At 46.6% G+C, this 19,764-nt stretch overlaps 1 protein-coding gene across 2 annotated transcripts in view; it reads left to right on the top strand.

Annotated features, from left to right (window-relative positions):
* SETBP1 (SET binding protein 1) overlaps positions 1 to 19,764 on the top strand; it is a 275,870-nt gene that overhangs the window by 88,877 nt on the left and 167,229 nt on the right. The window contains exon 1 of one of the 2 annotated variants that reach the window (XM_081881348.1): positions 10,970 to 11,466. The exons of the other annotated variant lie outside the window; for it this stretch is intronic. Coding sequence (XP_081737474.1) covers positions 11,461 to 11,466 — 6 coding nt within the window. The 5' untranslated portion in view covers positions 10,970 to 11,460. Of the gene's footprint in view, positions 1 to 10,969; positions 11,467 to 19,764 lie in introns of those variants that run through there. 2 annotated transcript variants of the gene reach the window in all.

Here is a 19,764-nt window from a genome sequence, read left to right as displayed (position 1 = left end):
GTTGTTTTTTTGTAAAATGAAAGATTAACTGGGCTGGCATATAAAATACTGTGGGCAAAGATTCAGAAGGTGCCACAGAGGGGGAAAATGTATGAAGTGTGAACAGGGGGCAAAGATCTATTGAGAGAGACCCAAACTGAGCTTGCCACCATGAACAAAGTTTGTTTTGTTGCTTTTAGTGCTCCCAATCCAGTTTTGATGAGGTAATATATGCTAAAATACACTCCAACCCCAGACTTGGTGGGCGGGAAAGGAGGCCTTCTGGGTGCCCAGACAGTAAGGTGTTGGCTTGTCAATGTACAGCTGAGTTGGCAGTTGACATTTGTTGATTCTGGCAAACCGTCATTACTGAAGTATTTCTTTCCCCCCTCGTTCGGTATGGTGAGGAGAATTTTCTCATTCTCTCGGTTCTTCCTTCGTGGTAGATTAAAAAGCTTCCCTCTCACCTTCTTTTTGGGTTGAGAGGGACTTCAGCTGGTTGCTAAATGGACTTTGCCAGATATCTCTGAATAATCCATCTTTGGGAAGATTGTGTGGAAATCGCAGCTGCCGCAGCTACTTCACTGCTTCACATGCAGGTTCGATTTTCAACAGATGCCCGGTCCAAAACCACAGAAGGTTGCTGCGAGCCAGTGTAAGCAATACTGTGCTCAATAGACCAGTGCTCTGACTCTGAAATATGGCAACCCTATGTAATCAAATGTGCGACTTGGGCCCTCTGCACTACATCATGCTCAGAAGGAATCTCATAGGGCATGTTGTTGTTTAGTCGTGTCCGACTCTTCGTGACCCCATGGACCAGAGCACGCCAGGCACTTCTGTCCTCCACTGCCTCTTGCAGTTTGGTCAAACTCATGCTGGTAGTTTCGAGAACACTGTCCAACCATCTCGTCCTCTGTCATCCACTTCTCCTTGTGCCCTCCATCTTTCCCAACACCAGGGTCTTTTCCAGGGAGTCATCTCTTCTCATGAGGTGGCCAAAGTATTGGAGCCTCAGCTTCAGGATCTGTCCTTCCAGTGAGCACTCAGGGCTGATTTCCTTAAGAATAGATACCGTAGGTTTGATCTTCTTGCAGTCCATAGGACTCTCAAGAGTCTCCTCCAGCACCATAATTCAAAAGCATCAATTCTTTGGCGATCAGCCTTCTTTATGGTCCAGCTTTCACTTCCATACATCACTACTGGGGAAAATTTTACTATACTATACTTTACTATAGCTTTTACTATACGGACCTTTGTTGGCAAGGTGATGTCTCTACTTTTTAAGATGCTGTCTAGGTTTGTCATTGCTTTTCTCCAAAGAAGCAGGTGTCTTTTAATTTCATGGCTGCTGTCACCATCTGCATAGGCATTGACATCTGTAGGCCCAGAAGCCTAATCCTGCCCACAAATTTCAATAGCATGCATTGGATAGATTGAGGGACATGTCTTTCTTTATTTGGAGACTTTGTCAGGGTGGGGACAGTCTGGCAAGAACAGGCCTGGTCTCATCTTTATCTGTCTCTCTTGCTGCCCACATTATGGAAAGCAGCCTCCCTGGGTGTTTTTCTTCTCTCCTCTTCCTCCAGCTGCAGGGCACCCAGTTGGCAAAGGCTGGGCTGGAGAGAATCAAGCTGTGTGCATACACACAGGAGATCTGAAGAAGGGAGTGTATTGACTTCCACTCAATTTACTGGAGCAATTGAGTATGTCAGTGAAATGCGACCGGCTCCTTCAGCTGTCACACTGAGACTGTCCTGCCACCGCTCTCAATAGCTTCGAGTTTCTGATCCTTTCTCTGATTAGCTGGGGGAGAGAACATCAAATGCGAGGATGCTTGGAGTGTGGGAGGGAAGGGAGAAACTCTGAGCAGTTACCTAGGAGTCAGTTTACAGGCTTCAAAGTGCTGTCAGTTTTTATCGCGATGGCACGTAGCACCGGGCAAGGAGCAAATAAATGCTCTTGAGTGTAATTTAGATTCTTCTCTTTGGGGACGGTGCCCATACACAAACTGATAACACTGGGGACACAAAGAAGACAGGCCCCCTTCCAGTGTGGGAGCCAGCGGCCAAGTTTCATGATGTTATAAAGACCTTGTTTGAGGTCTAAAGTTTCCTCCCGTGGGGAAGGCTCTCCCTGTTGGCGGGAGAGACTCAGGGTCCCTCTGGGAAGTAGGAAAGAGTGGTAGAGCACCCGATTATTGTGCTTGAGGTTCCAGGTCTGGTCCCTGACCTGGTACCAGACATGGTGTCCACTGTGGATGAACAAGAGACACCCCACAGGTTGTTGATCTTAAGGTGTTAGGCAGAGTCCCCTGGAAACACTTCTGAGAATCTCACTGCTGAGGGGCCCACTGGGTTGGGATCTGCTAGGGAATTCCTGGGGTTGCCAGGAGACATGGTAGACGCTCCCCTCAAAGGCCTCAAGAATCCCAGCTGGAAACTGAGTTAAGATCTGAACCCAGGTTCCCCCCAGACCTAATCCAACATGCTGGGAGTGGGTGGCACTGAAACAAAAGTTCATTAAGTTCAGTGGACCTACTCTTAGTATGACTAGGAGGATATCACCCAGGGGCGTGGGTAATGCTGTGGTCTAAACCATGGAGCCTCTCAGGCTTGCTGATCAGAAGGTTGGCGGTTTGAATCCCCACGACGGGGTGAGCTCCTGTTGCTCTGTCCCAGCTCCTGCCAACCTAGCAGTTCGAAAGCACGCCAGTGCAAGTAGATAAATAGGTACCTCTGCAGCAGGAAGGTAAATGGCGTTTCCATGCATTCTGGCTTCTGTTGAGCCAGAAGTGGTTTAGTCATGCTGGCCACATGACCTGGAAAGCTGTCTGTGGACAAACGCTGGCTTCCTCGGCCTGAAAGCGAATTGAGTGCCACAACCCCATAGTAGCCTTTGACTGGGCTTAACTGTCCAGGGGTCCTTTACCTTACCTCTTCTTTCGGTAATTCAGAAGGGATACATTGTAGAAAGTGCTTCGAAAATCCCAACTGCATTATGACATTCACTGAAACTTCTGCTGGTGAGAGAGAGTGAGAGGATTGTTCTGCCGGAAAGAATGTGAGCAAAAAAAGAGAAAAGAAACAGAGTTCTCCTTATAGGGCGTTTCAAAGTGAGTGCTGGACACATACCTTCTGTGACCTTTCCTTCAGATTAGCCCTGCTTTCAGCTGGTGCACTAGGATTTCACATTCCAGAGGCAGGACTGGTTTGTGAACAAGGTAAGGTGTGTGTTTGTGTTGTGTGTGTGTTTGTGTGTGTGTGTGTGTGAGAGAGAGAGAGAGAGAGAGAGCGAGCAAGAGAGAGAGAGAGAGAGAGATTGAGAGAGAGAGAGAGAGAGAGATAGAAGAGAGAACGAACCTGTTGGGCCTGCCCTTTCACCACCTCCATTCCTAATAATCCTTTTAAGATTTTGTTTATTTAGTGAGTGATGAGATGCCTCAGATATTTCATACCATTTAGACTCTCTCTGAATCTCTCAGGCTTATCAGGAGCTCAGATCTGCTTCTCTAAGCCCTCCCTTGTCAATTGGTGAAAATGGGGTAGAGATTCCTCAACCCAAAATTTATGTTCACTACTTACTAGTCTAAATGCCTTCCTTTGTCTTTTCATTGGTAGTGTTGCTTCTTGTTTGTGTGGTGATGATTCTGTTGCTTCTTGTAGCAATAATGTTGCATGGATTATGACTGTGGCAAAAATTGGAGACCTCGCCCCATTTAATTGCTACTGCAGCCAGTTGTTTCTTTTGAGACATACCCACAACCACAATGCCTAGACTTTTCCAGATTATCATGGATTAATGGTGGGGCATAGTTATTGCTCATTTGTTAACACAATAGCCATGTGTCTTCCTTTGAGGAAGCCGTTTTTAAAGTTGGCTTATTAGATTTATTTATTGCTTCACGCAAGCAAGGAAGAGTCCTGAAGCGATTTAAAAGAATGATAAAATATAAAATGCAATATACAGGCAAGAATTGGCTAGCACCACTGATATTATCCATGATGGATATATATATATATACACACATACATACATACATACATACGTATCATTTTCAACAATTATAAAACATATTTTTATATCTTATACAACTTTTTGATTTCCGTCAATCACATTTGAAAATTTTCCAATCTTTCCCACTTAATTTACATTTCTTACTTTCACTATTACATTTAAGTATCATAACTAATGTCTCTCTTCTTTATTTTCTTTGCAATATTTCACATATTCCTCCTTACAAAACTTCTTGTAGTCCTACTAGTGTAATTTGTTGATTACAGTTGCTCTTCAAATAGTTCGTATATTTCTTCCAATCTTCTGTGAATCTCTGGTCCCGCAGCTTTCGAATCCTTCCTGTCATCTTATCCAATTCTGCGGGAATTGAGCCCTGATAAGGCAAACGACGGGACACGGGTGGTGCTTTGGGTTAAACCACAGAGCCTAGGACTTGCCGATCAGAAGGTCGGCGGTTCGAATCCCCACGACGGGGTGAGCTCCTGTTGCTCGGTCCCTGCTCCTGCCAACCTAGCAGTTCAAAAGCATGTCAAAGTGCAAGTAGATAAATAGGTACCGCTCTGGCGGGAATGTAAACTGTGTTTCCGTGTGCTGCTCTGGTTCGCTAGAAGCGGCTTAGTCATGCTGGCCACATGAACCCGGAAGCTGTACGCCAGCTCCCTCAGCCAATAAAGCGAGATGAGCAACGCAACCCCAGAGTCAGTCATGACTGGACCTAATGGTCAGGGGTCCCTTTACCTAAGGCAAAGGATGGGCGCAAATTCTCCTCTTTGAGAATCTCCTTTTTAATTATTTTAAAAAGCAAGTTTCTAGATGTCAAGGCTATGAGGTAGGCTTGAAAGGATGCTGGTAGTACATTCCGGCTCCATCAGTCAGGGCTTCGGTGATCTGTCACCTTGTATCTTCTCCTGACTAGCAACTATATTATATTGTATAGGAATCAGCTTTATACTAAGCCAAGCCATTGGTTGCCCACACTGATGCTGCTCTCCAGTATTTCAGATGGGAGGAAGCCAGAACTTTGCAAAATTTCAAACTGGCAGAATTGTGCAAGGTAGGAAAGAAAAAAACATTTGCTGCATTGTGGTTGTTGTTGTTTAGTGGTTCAGTCGTGTCCGACTCTTCATGACCCCATGGACCAGAGCATGCCAGGCACTCCTGTCTTCCACTACCTCCCACAGTTTGGTCAAACTCATGCTGGTAGCTTCGAGAACACCGCCCAACCATCTTTGTCCTCTGTCGTCCCCTTCTCCTTGTGCTCGCCATCTTTCCCAACATCAGGGTCTTTTCCAGGGAGTCTTCTCTTCTCATGAGGTGAGCAAAGTATTGGAGCCTCAGCTTCAGGATCTGTCCTTCCAGTGAGCACTCAGGGCTGATTTCCTTCAGAATGGATAGGTTTGATCTTCTTGCAGCCCATGGGACTCTCAAGAGTTTCCTCCAGCACCATAATCCAAAAGCATCAATTTTTCGATGATCAGCCTTCTTTATGGTCCAGCTCTCACTTCCATTAGCACTTTGCTGCATTAGCACACTTTATTCAGCGCTATAGTGGATTGGGACGCGAGGGCAACAAAACTCTTCTCCAAAGCCCCTTCGGTATCTGCAGATTCCGTTTGCAAGATGAAGACTTCTCATCACTAAAGGAGTTCATTCCCAGCCAGCCTTGTCACTATTTTCCTGGGATGGAGCTGGCGAGTGGTTGCCATGGTGTTGCTTTTTAGCTGATTTTGTTGATTGCATTCCTAGTGGCTGCTTTATCTGAATTCAGGTTTTTGGCACAGCTAATGATGACGGCTCCTGCGCAGAGGATGCCTTTCGTCTCCAAAAATCTGACAAATTGCCAGAAAAAGCCGAAAGCATCTGTGTCGTTAAGCGGTTTTCTTTTCATGTATTTGCAGCATAAGCACCTCGTATGCTCCTTCGGCGTTCAGCATTTTACCTGGAGAAGAATGAAAGTTCTGTTTCTCTAGATGTCTTTTCAGGGTGTGTGAAACCTGGCCCTTTATTTCTGTGGAGTTTTCCGCTTTTCCACCCTTTTGTCTCAGATATCCCCAGATGCTCCATGGAGTGTCTTTGCCGTCTTTGCTTGAAACACCTGCAGCTGAATTGAATGAGCATCTGAATACAGATGCTGTGTTTAGCTTTCAGTGAGATGTGTGCTTCTGTTTTTGAGCTCTGTTCAGTGTGCTGGTCTTATTCTCTTAGTGACTTGGGAATCTGGGTAATCTGAAAGTCAGCCTTCTCCCACATAAAGCCCTACACAGCCTAGGACCCACGTACCTATGGGACCTCCTCTCCTGGTTTGCCCCACAGAGGACCTTAAGGTCCATAAATGACAACACTTTGGAGGTCCCAAGTCGGAAGGTGGTTAGATTGGTCTCAACTAGGTCCAGGGCCTTTTCAGTACTTGCCCCGACTTGGTGGAACGCTCAAGAGACTAGGGCCCTGCAGGACCTGACATCTTTCCTCAGGGCCTGCAAGACAGAGGTGTTCCGCCTGGCCTTTGGTTTGGACTCAGTCTGACCCTTATGCCCCCCCCCTTAAGGTTTTGATCCTTGGGCTACTTTTAAAATGAGGCTGCATTTTAAATTGCATTTTAACCTGTATTTTAAATTGTCCCCCCCCCCCAATTATGCTTTTATTATAGTTTTACTGGTGTTAGCAGCCCTGAGCTCTGGCCAGGGAGGGTGGGGTATAAATTTTATTATTATTATTATTAGTATTTGTCAGGGGCTCAGGAGCTGAGGCACAGGGAAGATGGGAGATGGAGAGCGAGGGGGAGGAATCCGAAGGGAGCGTAGGAGGGGACAGTGGTCCGAGGGATTCCATGAGCCTCTCCAGTGAATTGGAAGATTCACAGAAGGGAGCGCCAGTGGCCAGGGGCAGGGGGGTCCCAAGGGGAACGCCCCAGGAGCAAGGGGGCAGCAGGGACTCCCAGAGCAGTAGTTGGAAATTAGGACCAGCTTCCCCACCAGAGCAGAGTGGGGGGGAAGAGTCCCAGGCATCGGGGCCAGTGCTTTCCCCACCAGGGAGAGGAGACGAGGCAGAGCCTACCACGCCTCCCTAGGAGAGTCGGACAACGGAAGGGAGGTCAGATCCATCCAGTGTCACGGAAGAGGGAAGCAGTGATAGAAGTAGTGTAACGGTTAGGAGAAAGGTCACTGGGTTGGCGCGAGAAGCAAGTTCAAATGTACAGGAGCGCGGGACAGCAGAGAGTGAGGATTGGGAACCGGGTCCTAAAGCACGCCGGAGGCAGGGGGAGGAGCTAAGCGACTCAGCGTCGGAAGAGTCCAGAAAGGGCAATGCCCCAGAGGGCAGGAGGACCCAGAGGAGAAGAGAGCAGCGCAGGAGGTGGAGCAGGGCTAGGATCTTAAACTGGTGTGGAAGGGGCGGAGACTCAGACGGGACTTCGCCGATCTAGAGTCTAGACGTAGGGCTGCACGCTCTGGCTTTGAAATGGAAATTAAACTTCAATAAAGACTTTTGTACATAACATCAGCCTGGCGTTGGTCCTCTGTGAGCTGGGACCTAGAGGCAGCTCTGACAGTATTATTATTAACCTACCCAGTATTTGAGATCTGCTTTCTGTGGTGAGGCAATCGTCTGCCGCAGAAAGGGCCATTCACATGTGCCATCCAAATTTTGGAAACTCCTCCCTAGACACACGTGACTTATTCATTATATTTTGGCTCCAGGTGAAGACTGCCCTGTTCTCCTGTGTCTTTAATGTCTCTTAATGATGTTTGAGACCTTTTCATTTGCCGTTTGCAGTATTCTGATGTTTCCTTTGGTTTCCTTGTTGTTGCATCCAATGAAGATTCAAGGCAGACCAAATGAGATGAAATGTGGAACTCGCTCCCATCAGATTGACGCTGAACTTAGTGTGGACACTCGATCCATCCATTCCCTGATCATTTGTCTTCCTTAGTAAAGGTAAAGGAACCCCTGACCATTAGGTCCAGTCGTGGCCGACTCTGGGGTTGCAGTGCTCATCTCGCTTTATTAGCCGAGGGAGCCGGCATACAGCTTCTGGGTCATGTGGCCAGCATGACTAAGCCGCTTCTGGCGAACCAGAGCAGTGCACAGAAATGCTGTTTACCTTCCTGCCGGAGCGGTACCTATTTATCTACTTGCACTTTGACGTGCTTTTGAACTGCTAGGTTGGCAGGAGCTGGGACCGAGCAATGGGAGCTCACTCCGTCACGGGGATTCGAACCGCCGACCTTCTGGTCAGCAAGTCCTAGGCTCTGTGGTTTAACCCACAGCGCCACTGTCTTCCTTGATCAAAAGTAAATCTGATAGGGCCCCTAAACTTGACAAGAACATAAGGACAACACTTCTGGGTCAGATTGAATTGAATGGAAAGTGGGCTGTGGGTAGTCTTCCTGGCTTGTGGAATGGCTACATTTGCTTCATAAATGGATCTCTGTTTGATATTGAATATGCTTTGCTGAAACTGGGTGACCCTGACCCCAGAGCCATTGCAATAACTGTGGCATCCCTTGGCTCCGGAGTAGCCAACATAGTGCCTTTCAGCTTCTGTGGGTCTCCAGCCCCATAATGAGACCCCAGTAACATCTGGAGAGCATCAGTGTTGGCTAGTGCTGCCTTAGGCAGTAAGCTTGAGAATGGAAGCCGTGTGTGTGTGTGTGTGTGTGTGTGTGTGTGTGTTTGTGTGTGTGTTTGATGAGACACAGAGGTGGATACACTCAAACCTTTCTGCACAAGACTTTCCTTCCTCCCCTCCTACCCCAGCAAATATTATGATAGGTTTAGCTCTGTAGGCTGAGAAATGTCTTTCAGACTTCCTCAGCGCTATCCTCCTTTTGACTGGCTCTCCTAGTGATATATTAATTAGCCCAAGCGCTGCAGACTAACGAGGAGTTGCATGCCAATCTCGTTAAATGTTAATGCTTAACTAGAAAAACAGGACCAGCTACCTGACAGGCATGGATCAGGGTTCTTTCCTTGTCTGGCCACAAAAGAAGTTGGCTCACTCAGACGGGAAGGTGTTGAGTTTCCTAAAGGAACGGAAAAGGCGGGATCCAGCGAGAGCCATTTTGCAGACGCTGAGGCTGCTGGAAATGCTCAAAAACTGCAGATGTCCTGAATTGATATTAATGCCAGTCCCAGCCTTCTGTGAAAGGCTTGGGTGTGCCGCTTCTTGGCATCACATTTGGTTTTCAGCTGTTCCTGATGCTCTTTGCACTGTTGTTTTCAGCTCAGGAGGCCTATTCCTAGGGAGATCCCTTCAGAGTTATGGGTTATGGGGTGAAGAGGGCCTAACCCTTCAGCCTCCAGCTTTTTCAGACCCACCTTTAACCCAGAACATACATTTGGGGATCTGTTTCTTTCTTCTTATTTGTTTTACCATATATTTGGTAAAGCATCTAATAGATGTGTTGTTGCAACGCACCTTAGAACAGGCCACAACCTGGTAATGAGTTCTGGATCACCAGTTGAAGACCAGTGGTCTAAACATGATGGAAGGCTCCTTCTCCCACTTGGCACAGTCAAAGATACTATGCTCTTTAGCCGTCAAACTCCTGAAATGACAATATTCTTAGCCATCAAAAACGGTAGTCTCCCAGCTGCATTCTGAGGCTCCTTGAAAGGTTATCAGTGTTTTCTTGATAAGAAGAGAATTTGTGCCCTATATGCTCATTTTCTCCTGTGTCATTCAGAAGTGACTTTTGTCAGCTGCAGTTGCCACAATAGCTGCTACTGTTCCTGGACTGTGAAAGCCTGGCCATGCTAGTTCATACGTTGGATTGCTGCAATATGCTGTATATGGGCTTTCCCTTGCACTTTATCTGAAAGTTACAGGTAGTGCAGAGTGCTGCAACATGATTTCTGAAAGGAGCAAGAATAAAACACTTGTGCTCACGAGCTCGGCACTGGCCACTGGTTTGTAACCAGGCCAGGTTAAAGGTGTTGCTGTTAGTATATAAAGCCTTCAGCAGCTTCGGAAAAATTTCTCTATAAGAGTGCCTTACCCCAACAGTTTCACTCTGTGGCATTGGCTGTGTTGCAGGTGCTACATAATGCCCATTCCACATTTGTAAGAAACTATTCTTTTAGTGTGGCCTCACCTATAATAATCATCATCACCATCATCATTAATTTGTACCCCGCCCATCTGGCTGGGTTTCCCCAGCCACTCTGTGCAGCTGCCAACATAATATTAAAAGCACAATAAAACATCGAACATGAAAAACTTCCCTAAACAGGGCTGCCTTCAGATGTCTTCTAAAAGTCAGATAGTTGTTTATTTCCTTGACATCTGGTGGGAGGGCGTTCCACAAGGTGGGCGCCACTGCCGCGAAGGCCGTCTGCCTGGTTCCCTGTAACTTGGCTTCTCACAGTGAGGGAACCTCCAGAAGGCCCTTGGCACTGGACCTCAGTGTCCGGGCAGAACGATGGGGGTGGAGACGCTCCTTCTGGTATACTTGGGAACTCTGCCTATTGAAATCAGGCAGACACCTTCACTGTACTCTTTCTGGCGTCTGCTAAAGACTTTGTTGAGACAAACAGATATCTAGAATGTTGATGTTTGTTCTTACCTGTTTTTAGTTTATTACTGATTTAATTTTTTTTTTGACATTCTGAAATGATTAACTGTTTCTACTGATAATTTTATTGTTTTATCATTTTTGTAAACTGCTTTGAGGGTTGTTATTGTTGTTGTTGTTTTACAATGAAGCAGTTTATAAATTTTAGGAAACAAACAAACAAGCCTTTGCTTGTCTCCTTGCATAGCCCTAAAAATAACCATTTGCATTTGCTAGATCTGTAAAAAACCAAAGTGGAAAAAAAGAGCTGCGTTGACCTGGGGCGGAGAACATATTTGGTTACAAGACGATCCAGCTCCTGGTTTTTTTTAAAAAAATTATACTAACTGCATTCAGAAGTGGAACATCAGAAACTGAAAGGCATTCTTGGTGACACTTGGGGGGGAGACCTGTTTAAAAACCAAAAACCGAAACCCCAACAACCTGCCACATTAAAAGGACAGACTCAAAACAGTGCTGACAGTTTTCCAAGCCAAAGCCATGTGCTCCTTTATGTGTGAATACAGGAGTGCTTTTATTGCTGTCTCCCTCCTGACTTTTGACATGATTGGGCTGAGAGAGGGAATAGAACGACCCTGTTGAGTTCATAAGCAGCAGCCACAGCAGCAATAGCCGACTTAATGGAGTGCTATTGACTTTAGCTAAATTTAGAACGCAACGTAATGTACACAGAGAGGATCACATGTAATAACCCAGGACAGAATGTGCTGGTCAGATTTTCAAACATTGTTTCTTCTGAGACGCTCTCCTGGGTCTTGCTGCTCTCGTAGCTGTTTCTCACACTCACACACTTCGAGTGCGGCTGTCATGATTGTGCAAAAGCATCCAGTGTTTCGTTCCATCCAAAGGGAGGAGGAGACGTCTCAGCGAACCTCTAGAGTTATGTATTTTTATGCAGGTACAAGCTATTAATATTTCGTGTTTCTGTAGTGCCTTGGAGTGTTTCATCTTCCTTCTGTGCATGGGTTGGGCAATTCATACAGCATAATGTCGGAAGAACAACAATGGCCTGTACTATAGGCCAGTATAATTATCACTATGTTGTAGGTGTCAGAGCTTAATCTGAGATAATAGTAGCTTGGTGAAAGCCACTTTGTGAGTTTGTGGTTCCAGTTCTCTCTCTTAGCTGCTACGTTATTTCCCCCTCTCTTAAAAATGGCTGAGAATGCCCATACAGAGTCCTTACATAGGTTCCCTATTGGTAGGAGAGAATAACAGAGGCCAACCAGAGACTATTGAGAAACAAAGCAGCTAGTGAGCTTCATCTTTATTAATCTGTTGCAATAGGGTGCTCCCCTCACCCGCAGGAGAGGAGGAGGAACCCAGAACAATGGCGTGCAAGGCCTTATAAAGACTTTTGAAATTGCCACCCTGTAGATCAAGACCACCCCCAGAAACATCATACATACATCACAAAAAAGGCGGTCTAAAACAGAAAATTTGAATATTGTTTTTCTCCTGTCTGGCAGGTTACTTGATTGGATTTCCTGGGTAGCCTGGCCAGTCTTTTGTAATGATAAATACTTAGTTCCTGGGCCAGGTCACAGGCTCACACCCTATTCAAACACAGACATACCCTTAAGACAGGATTTGTGAAGGAAAAGACAATGGGGAGGCTTTTCCATTTTCCTTTGATCTTGCAGAGAAAACATTTGGTCAGTTTCGGACAGTTTCGGAATCAAAATGGTTCCAGGTCGGTCTTCCTGTGCTGATCAATGTATGTGCTTGGTTGGTACACTTATGAACATTACCATAGGTCTAAGACCATAAAATTCCTATCACATTATCCACATCACATTCTTCTTGAGTGTACAGTTTGGCCCATGTGGCCAAACCATCTGTTTTCAGCCACCTTTGGTGGGGTGTCCCTCCCTTGCTCTGGGTTCCTATGTGTGGTTTGTTATATGGAGGGAATCTTTGGAAGGCTGATATGCAAAGGAGAGGGAAATACTTTAATTCATAGGGAAATACAGAATTCTAACATTCACATTCCTTTATTGGAAGTCTTCATCCTGCATCATTCCACCCCCCTCAATTTCTCTTTCAGTTTCTTTTACATGCTTATGTTCAGTTATTCAAGCAACCTTGAAGTGTTCTTATAAATACTAATGCATTGAAATTCTTTTTGTGCAGTGTTTTACCCAGCCACCCATCTGCTGCTGTGCATTGGTAAAACACCACACAGAAAGAATCTTGATGCAGTTGTATGGCTGCATCTAAGGTTGCTTTCTTGCAGTGTTTTATCAGTGCCTCATGCCATTCATTAATGGCGAGGAGGAGGAGTGCAAGGATAGTGAAAGCTTCAGCAAACCATGTAGGCACCACACTTCATATGAAGTTTGGAAAATCAAACCCCGAAGAAGTCCTAATACATTGGTTCCATTTTGGAAACCAGATCAGGGAAGTCAGAGATTGGAAATCCAGAAAGAAATTCAAGTGAGCAGAATTTTGGAATGCTCCTCTTTCCTCCTCAACTCAACTTGCACATTGCAGGACAGTTATTTATGGTGGACAATATTCCCACCAACTTGGCTTTTGACTACCATCCTTGGACGTTGCTTTCAATATACCCTTCCTTAGATAAAACAAAACAAATTCCTTCCAGTAGCACCTTAAAGACCAACTAAGTCAGTTCTTGGTATGAGCTTTCGTGTGCATGCACACTTCTTCAGATACAGTGTATCTGAAGAAGTGTGCATGCACACGAAAGCTCATACCAAGAACTGACTTAGTTGGTCTTTAAGGTGCTACTGGAAGGAATTTGTTTTGTTTTGACTATGGCAGACCAACACGGCTACCTTCCTTAGATGCTCACCGTCAACCAGTTCCTTCAACTTTTCCTAGAAATTACCTGCCTTTTGATTGCAAACGCAACAGTGCTATCGTGGTGGTGTGAGATGCAAGTGGTCTTCAGTTGAAATAGCATGTGTTTGTTCATCAGGAGAATGACTAATGTACAGTCATAAAAAGGTAAAGGTAAAGGTAAAGGTAAAGGTAAAGGTAAAGGTAAAGGGACCCCTGACTATTAGGTCCAGTCGTGACCGACTCTGGGGTTGCGGTGCTCATCTCGCTTTATTGGCAGAGGGAGCCGGCGTACAGCTTCCGGGTCATGTGGCCAGCATGACTAAGCCGCTTCTGGCGAACCAGAGCAGTGCACGGAAACGCCGTTCACCTTCTCGCCGGAGTGGTACCTATTTATCTACTTGCACTTTGACATGCTTTCAAACTGCTAGGTGGGCAGGAGCAGGGGCCGAGCAACGGGAGCTCACCCCATCGTGGGGATTCGAACCGTCGACCTTCTGATCGGCAAGCCCTAGGCTCTGTGGTTTAACCCACAGCGCCATCCGCGTCCCAATGTACAGTCATACCTCGGGTTAAAGTCGCTTCAGGTTGAGCGTTTTCAGGTTGCGCTCCACGGCAACCTGGAAGTAACGGAACACATTACTTCTGGGTTTCGCCACTCGTGCATGCGCAGACGCACAAAACGACGTCACACACATACGCAGAAGCAACAAATCACAACCCGCGCATGCGCAGACGCGGGTTGCCTTCTGCTCTGGATGCGAACAGGGCTCTGGACTGGATCCCGTTCGCATCCAGAGATACCACTGTAATTTTACGGTATTTTTAAACTCGGCTCATATCAAGGCACAAGAGGGTCTGTATACTCGGTGGCATGTGCAGGGGAGCACACCTTCTTTGGAGGGTGTGTGCGATTTATATGTGCACAGAAATCCAAGCTGTAGAGTAATGCTGGGAACTTGGCACATCTGCGGGGTTGCCCCAAGGCATTGCCCGCAGCTCCCAGAACAAAGTTCACTCAGCCTTTTGCCGCATCCCTTCCCATTTCTTCTTAGGTTTCCTTGTCACAGGATGTGGCAGGTTTTATTTTTTAATGAAGCTGTTTTGATTTGTGCAAATGCACCGGGCTTGGCTATTTCTAGGGAATTGAGTCGGATATGCCTTTGTGGGTGGGTGTATCATAGGTTTGTGCGGACTGACCTGAAATGATGGCTTGCTGTGATAGGGACAGGCTGTAAGGAGACGTCTGAAGAGGAGCCCTTCGCACAGGCAGTGTGGGAGCGGCTCCCCTCCCTCGCTCCCGGTGCAGTTTCTGGGCTACTGAGGCGGGTGCATGAATATTGCATGCATACAGACATGCCGATCACATAGATGTTTTCCATCTAATTGCCACTCTGCTGGAGGGAGGATGCCAAGCAGGTGGAAAAGATGCTTGGAGCTCTTTTCCTGCCCATGCAGTTGAGATATTCATATATACTCCTTTTCAGGATGAGTTGGTTCTCAACCGTAGTTCCTCTCTGCCCTGTTCTACCTTCCTGCAAGCAGGCCTATCCCAGGGCGTCCCATTCCTTCCTGCTGTAACCTTTTTGTGCTCCTTTTGTGCACATTCTTCAGTTCATTCATCAGCAAAAATACACATTTTGTACATGGCTTTTATGTAAAGCAGGGACGTGGGTTAAACCACAGAGCCTAGGACTTGCCGATCAGAAGGTCGGCGGTTCGAATCCCCATGACGGGGTGAGCCCCCGTTGCTCAGTCCCAGCTCCTGCCAACCTAGCAGTTCGAAAGCACGTCAAAATGCAAGTGGATAAATAGGTACCGCTCCAGCAGGAAGGTAAATGGCGTTTCCATGCGCTGCTCTGGTTCACCAGAAGCGGCTTAGTCATGCTGGTCACATGACCCGGAAGCTCTACACCGGCTCCCTCGGCCAATAAAGTGAGATGATCGCCGCAACCCCAGAGTCGGCCACGACTGGACCTAACAGTCAGGGGTCCCTTTACCCTTTACCTTTTATGTAAAGCAGATTTCTAAAATGGATTTTTTTCTAAATTTCAGAAGTTTGCAAATTGATACATACTTTCTAGATACCAATCCATTTCACATTCGACTCACCCTCCACGGTTCCCCCCATAATTTCTAAATTTGCTGCATATTATAAATATTCTAAGCCTTCATCTTTTCCACGCTTTACTCCCAACAAGTATTCAACTGCTTCTCTTCATTCAAATCCTACCTGCAATAGTTCTTTCAATATTCAACAAAAGTTTCCACTCCTCCTTAAAATCGGCCTCTTCTCGGTCTCTAATTTCCATAGTTAAATTTTCCAATTTGGCATATTCCATCCGTTTTAACTGCCACTCTTCTTTAGTAGCTATCTCTTGATTTTGCCATTTTTGTACATAGAGTATTCTTGCTGCTGTCGTAGCACACAAGGATAGGTAAAGTAGGGGTGGTTGTTTTTGGCACTTTATGTGAACTGAAAGTATATCAAAAGCCTGGAGAGGCATTCAACCCAGCTGGGAGATGCCTTCTGATCTGCCAGCAGGTTCAGGAGTTCAGTGGACGCTCAGGTTGTGAACGTGATCCGTGCGGGATGCACATTTGCAACCTGCAGCATTCACAACCCACAGCGGTGCATCTGTGCACACGTGGGTTGTGATTCGGTGCTTCTGCGCATGCGCAAAGAGCAATTTAGTGCTTCTGCGCATGCACGACCAATGAAACATGGAAGTAACCCATTCCGGTACTTCCGGGTTTCGGCAGGTCCGTAACCCAAAAAAGCACAACGTGAAGTGTCTGTAACCCGAGGTATGACTGTATTGGATCAGGCCTGTCTGCCACAGAAGCTCCTGTTCGTAACCGTGTTGTGGTGGCCTCCATTGTTTTGTACGTTCACACCTGATTTTTGCAAAGCTGCTTTGAAGACCAATTAGCCCAGATATTGGTGGTGGTCAGTGATTCAAAAATGCAAAGGACCTTGGAAATCCAGAGCCTGAATGCTTTCCTCTGCAGCCTCTTTCTGCCTCTATGAAGTCAAACTGCCTTACAGTACCAGCGACTGCATTTCTTTCACTCTGCCCCTGGGGGAGACGATCTGTTAGCCACAGAAGAAAGCTGGAAAAATGAAGTTAGATTTATATTTCAGGATTAGAGGGTGAGAATAATTAAATTTTGGCCTAGGCCATAAACTGGAGGAAACCCCCACAGGAATAAGGCCAGAGGACGGGCGATCAGGAGAGCCAGGCCTCAGCTCCCCCCCCCCCCCAGCAGATGATTGATGTCTGCAAGTGTCACTGCCCCAGCTGATTCCATCTCTAGTGCCTGACCTTGCGGGATAATGAGCTTTGCTAGATTAGAGCCACACAGTATATCACTTGCAAACAGGGTTCTCCGCATCCTGCTTTATCGCAGATCTTGTGATGGTGCATGAATTTCCTTCTACCTTTGCAGCGGACAATGCTTTGCCCTCCTCTGTGCTACAGGAGGGATGCTGTTATTGCTGGCTCCTCTGTCGGAGTCTGCTCCCTCGGGTACTCTGCCTCCTTTGCTCTTCTGCCGCTTCCATAACCCAGCCGGGCGCTGCTTTGAAGCACTCGGTGAGCCAGCAGAAGTCTCCGAGCCGCAGACGGAATCACCGCTCTCCTCCCTTCAAGCACTACAGTCGGACTCCACCAGGCACCCTGCTGTGCCTCTGAAGTTCTGACTGCAGGCAGGGAGAAAAAGGCTAACCTAACTGGGAGCTTCCTTCAAGGAAAGAGGTAGGCATCTGCCTCAGAACCTCGCGGGAGGCCAAGGAGTCGAGGAGCAACTTTCAAGTCGGCGCTCGAGATCGCCGCCGGCTCTCAAGGGCCAAATTCTGACCTTGTAGATTTTGTTCACAGCTCACACCAACTTCAGTCTTTTGATCTGCCACGGTTTTGACAGCACAAGGGTGCTGGGCAGGCTGCAAGGGGTTGCTGAGCAGCTGGGCACTTTGCAGTGAAACCAGCCCAGGGCGATGGATGCAGAGACTGTTTGCATTCCTCACAGCCCCTCTGGCAGCACTGGGTCTACCAGAACACTCAGTGGTGGACTCGGGTCTCTGTTGAGCAGCTGCAAAGTGGCAGCTTGAGACACAGCTTTCACTTGAAGCTTGCCTAAACATAGGAGCACGGGGAGTTGCTTTGTACTAAACCAGAGTCCATCTAGCCCAGTATTGTCTACACAGACCGGCAGCAGCTATCCAGGGTTTCAGACAGAGGTGCTGGGAATTGATATTCTTCTTCCAAGTAGCCTGGAACATAGACAGCTCATGCGCTAAAATGTGCCACATGTTCACAGAATGCATTTTTGTGTGGGACATTGTGCATGCATGTTTCACCTTTTTCCTTGGGTTTCTATGTAGGGAAACATGTAATCTTCTTTGGCCAGCGGTTCTCAATCTGTAGGTCCCCAGATGTTGTTGGACTACAACTCCCATCATCCCTGAGCTCTGGCCTTGCTAGCTAGGGGTGATGGGAGTTGTAGTTCAACAACATCTGGGGACCCACAGGTTGAGAAAGGCTGTCTTTAGCAATCACTCGTATCAGAGTAAGACTACCAACATCTCCTTAATCTCAACTCCCCCGAAGCGGCTGAGGTCCTCTCACAAATTCTGCAGAAACAAGTTAGAGATGAGCTTGCAGTATCTCCAAATCTGGGAGAGTTATGTACAGCTATGAACCAAATGAAAAACAACAAAGCCAGTGGACCTGATGGGATACCTGCCGAAATCTTCAAAGTGGGTGGAATTGAACTTACACAACAACTTCACAAGCTCATCGGAAAAAGTCTGGGAAAGAGAAGCGATCCCAGCAGACTTTAGGGATGCCAAAATTATCAATCTCTTTAAAAAAAGGTGACAGAACTGATTGCGGACACTATAGAGGCATCTCTCTATTAGCTGCGGCCAGCAAAACTCTTGCAAGGATCTTAGCAAACCGTCTCTTAACAATATCCGAGGTGACACTTCCTGAAACATGTAATAAGTCGTAGCTGAGCAGTTGCTTTGAATGCAGAAGAGCCCATGTCCAATCCCCAGCAACTCCACGGAAGCAGCTGCCAGTCAGTGTAGACAGTATGGAATTAGATAGACCCAAGAGTCTAACTTAGTATAAAACATCTTCCTTGTTTGTTAAACAGCCCTCACTCTGTAGCTTTGAAACTGCTGACAGCCAAACTATTGAATAGCCCAGGCCACTTTTGGGGGGCAGGGGGAGGCACAAGTCAAAAGAGGAAGCGTGTGTCAAAACTGCCTACCCTTTTTTGGGGGGGGCAAATCTGCCCCCGTTTTAGGCTTGGAGGCAAATTTTGAGAGCAGGAGTAACAAGATTCACCAGCTATCCTTCTTATGCATGGCCAGCTTGCATGTTTCAGTCCCCGGAATGCTGCTTTGTCATGACTTGATGGAATTGCAGATATTATGGACTTTAAATATGGCATTCATCAGCCATGGACAGCTCTGGTGAGTTTTGTGCCCACCCTGAAACTTTGCCCCTTGTCAAAATAGCCGCACACACCTAATTTTTAAGGACTGGGAAACTGGGGAGGAAAGGGAATCATAGCTTTATCATGAACCACCGTGATCTGTTTCCTTGCTTTTTAGCATTATACGTAATCTGTGAAAATGTGAAAATTTGTGCTTCTGAGAATATCCTCTGAATTGAAAGCCCTTTAAAGACACTGATGGTGTTTTTGTTTGCTGCACACCCTTCTGGAGTCAAAGTTTGCCTCTCTGGAAGGTTGGGGTGAGAAAGCCCTTGGCAGGGTCACATGGCAAGGGTCACATGACAGCTTTGCCTAGAGTTAAGGGCATTAGAGCCTGAGTTCCTTTCCACTTTGATCCTCAGCGCTTGCTTAATCGTGCTAATGTCCTGTCTAATTATGGTAAACACCGCACCCATTTGCATATTATGCCCGATGAAAAATGCATGCTACACTCAGTTTGTCTGCCAGCCTTTTTTTTTTTTTTTTTTTTTGCACATTAGGGCTTGCTCTGCCGAAACACCCTCTGATATGAACCGGAGGCTCTATATCACTCCCTTAGCTGAAATGGAAAATCATGCATATGTGTCTTTTCGCAGACCGATTCAGATAATGGCTTTAGCTGCCCACTTTGAGTGGAAACATGGAATTGCTCGTTTGAAAAAACGTGGTGTTTCTTTTCTAAAACAAACAAACAAAAAACATATTTGCTTCCAAGTATACTCCCCCCCCCCCCCGCAACAGGATTGTGAAAATCTGGGTGGGAGAAACCACATTGCCCTTATCTAGTGCTATAGTGGATCGTTTAAGAGGTGCTTTCAGACATCCTTTTTATTTCACATTTGTGATGAATTGCGCTTCCAGTGCTATTGGTGCAGTCACATGCAATTCC

The sequence above is a fragment of the Podarcis erhardii genome (assembly GCF_964252035.2).
Source record: "Podarcis erhardii genome assembly, chromosome: 11".
NCBI classification, from domain to species: Eukaryota; Metazoa; Chordata; class Lepidosauria; order Squamata; family Lacertidae; genus Podarcis; species Podarcis erhardii.
This window is presented reverse-complemented; position numbering and strand designations above follow the sequence as displayed.